Source organism: Nannospalax galili, unplaced genomic scaffold, assembly GCF_000622305.1.
Source record: "Nannospalax galili isolate Female #2095 unplaced genomic scaffold, S.galili_v1.0 scaffold382, whole genome shotgun sequence".
Classification (NCBI taxonomy): domain Eukaryota; kingdom Metazoa; phylum Chordata; class Mammalia; order Rodentia; family Spalacidae; genus Nannospalax; species Nannospalax galili.
Genome location: NW_008348685.1, coordinates 2,646,270 through 2,649,157, shown reverse-complemented (window position 1 = coordinate 2,649,157; position 2,888 = coordinate 2,646,270). Strand labels below are relative to the sequence as shown.

Below are 2,888 nucleotides of genomic sequence, written 5' to 3'. Positions count from 1 at the left end.
TGTTTCTAAAGCTGTTCTTTATGGGCATATATATGAATTTGTATACGTATGTATATACATATATATCGCATTTTCTTTATCCATTCCTCTGTTCTTGGACACCAAGGTTGGTTCCGCAACTTGGTTGCTGTGAATAATGCTGTAATAAACACTGATACAACTGACGCATTTTAAAGTGTACAATTCAGTGATTTTCATTACATTTCTAAAGCTGTGCGTCTACCGTCTTAGAATGTTCTCATCACCTCAAAATTACAGCTCCTGTTCATTTTAAACCACTAATTATTCTACTCTTTAGCTTCAGAACAGGACCAGCATACTTTCTGCCTCTACAGATTTGCTCTTTGTAGACATTTCATGTAAATATATTCTTACCCTATGCGTTCTTTTGTATCTAGCTTATTCCCTTGGCATAAATCTTTCAAGGTTCAGCCCCAAAATAAACTTCCACATACATGATAAATATTTATTAGCCTTTCCCTTTGCTTATTTTTTTTCCTTTGTTAACACTCTTAGGTGTGGATATTTTTCACTATAATTTTCTGTGTGCTGATTTATAACATACACATTTGCTCAGCTTTAAATATTTTCCTTATAGCCCATTATTTGCATGCTCTTTTTTCTCCATTCTCCTCTGTCTTACAGGGAGGATATCTTCTCCATAATACCAAGAGACATGATGGAGACTCATGGTTCAGTTGAGGAGGTGTTCTTGCCTCTTTTATGGCATGTTGACCCGATGATATCATGTCTTCTCCATTTGGGTAAATGAACCCATGTCTGAAACTCACAGGCTCCATGAAGCAGCTCCATTCATGATTTAGTAATTTGCTCTGAGGATCATAGAATGGCAAACACTGTGTAAGAGCCTTTTAAAACAGACTCTGGTATATTAGGAATTGGACAGCATCACCAAAAATTAGAAAAAGCAGGGTGAACTCAGGTGCCTTAGCTTGGGTAACACGGCCAACAATGACAGCGTGTTGGGATCTGACTTTGGAGTGTCTCTCAGCTCCATTTTCCACAAGTTCTCATGGTACATTCTTCAAAACCCCTGTTTTTGGAAAGCTGCGATGCAAATCAGCACTTACTGCTGAGTAATGATCGAACAGTAACCTAGAAAGCGTCTCAGGAGCACCTCTCTTCTAACTCCCAAACAAGGAAGGCGCTAAAGTCCTGATGCCTACTAAGGATGCATTTTTAAATTTTTGACCATTTCAGACATGTATGTATTGAATTTGCATCCCTGTCATCCCCTTGCTGTCTTCTGTCACCCCTCTCTCTTTTTCAATGAAACCCTTGTTCTCAACAAACCCCTGAAGATGGGTTTCTAGGATGATTGAGATGGGATAGACAGGGCAGTTTTCTAGAGAACAGCTACTCAACAGGGGCTTTTGAGATGAGCTCAGTAATCCTAGAGCCATCACAGAAAGAAAATTTTTCACTACCTTGAGTCTGTGCTTCTCCCTAGTGCCTTCCACAGAGCCCCCTTCACATCCTTGTTTCTCAGGGTATAAATCAGAGGATTGAGCATGGGGGTGATTATAGTATAAAAGAGGGCCACAAACTTTCCCTCATTCTCAGAATAGCTGTCGTTTGGTTGTAAGTATGTGTAGATGGTTGAGCCATAAAACATAGAAACCACCAGGAGGTGGGATCCGCATGTCCCAAAAGCCTTTCTGCGCCCAGCCACTGACTTGACCTTCACCACCGCCCTGACAATCTGTACATAGGAGCCTAGAATTAGTGTTGCAGGGAAAACCAGGATTATGGCTCTGGCTATAAACATCTTAACCTCTGTTCTTTCGGTGTCCTTGCATGCCAACTTGAGGAATACAGGCATCTCACAGAAGAAGTGATTCAGTCGATATCCACACAGAGGCATGGCCATCATGAGGCCTGTCTGGATCAGAGAGTTCACAAGGCCTGCTACCCATGATGAGATAGCCAATGCCTGGCACAGATGAGGGTGCATAATTGTTGTGTAGAGGAGTGGACGACACACAGCAGCAAAGCGGTCAAAGGCCATCACCACCAGAAGCACACTCTCAGTGGAGCCCAGGGCAAGAACTGTGAAGAGCTGGACCACACACCCTCCATAGGTGATGGTGTGGTCATGTCTCTGAATATTGATTAGGAGCTGGGGCACAGTGCTGGTGGTGTAGCAGAGGTCCAGGAAGGAGAGGTGGGAGAGGAAGAAGTACATGGGACTGTGCAATCTGAGGTCCAGTTGTGACAGAGTGATGATAGTTGTGTTGCCAAAGAGTGTTAAGGAGTAGAAAATCAAAACATAGATAAAAAGGATGAGTTCCAGTTGAGGCCAATCTGAGAAGCCTACCAAAATGAAGCCTTTGCCCAAGCTGGTATTGAAACTTCCCATAGCCTTGGACCTGCACAAAAGCAAAAGATAATTCAATGCACCTTATCAAGAAAATGGACCCAAACATCCCCAGTTTTCTCAAGTACTCACAAGTCATCTATTTATTATATTTTTTATTAGTCAGTTCTATTTTATCCAATCTTCTATAAGAATCTATATGTCTTCTATAGACTGGCCATCTCTGAATTAGGAATTATGTCATCTTTATTTGAACCATAGTTCAGCTATTTTTTGCCAAGACTTTAGCCAGGCCCCTCAGGACTGTGGACTTGATATTTCTTGTCCAAAAATAAAGAATTGCTTTTAAATGTATTCTCCATAAGTATTCTTATGTGCTGTTATTCTTTGCTCTTCTCTTTGGTCTATTTGCTAACTGACTTCAGATGGCAGCCACAAATTTGACCCATGGGTCCTCACGTGATCCTCCTGTGCTGGGGTATTGTCGGTGTACCCATCCTGGAAGACCCATTCATAGTAGTGTCCATCTGTCACAAAAGACTGAGACAAG

General features: G+C 41.8%; 1 protein-coding gene across 1 annotated transcript; it reads right to left on the bottom strand.

The window, feature by feature from the left end:
- Positions 1-1,444: 1,444 nt before the first annotated feature.
- LOC103744237 (olfactory receptor 10-like) lies at positions 1,445-2,380 on the bottom strand. The gene has a single exon (XM_008845970.1). The coding sequence runs from the start codon at positions 2,378-2,380 to the stop codon at positions 1,445-1,447; it is 936 nt and encodes a 311-aa protein (XP_008844192.1).
- Positions 2,381-2,888: the final 508 nt, after the last annotated feature.

Coding starts and splice junctions, on each gene's coding strand:
- LOC103744237 (XM_008845970.1), bottom strand. CDS start 2,380: ATGGGAAGTTTCAATACCAGCTTGGGCAAAGGCTTCATTTTGGTAGGC.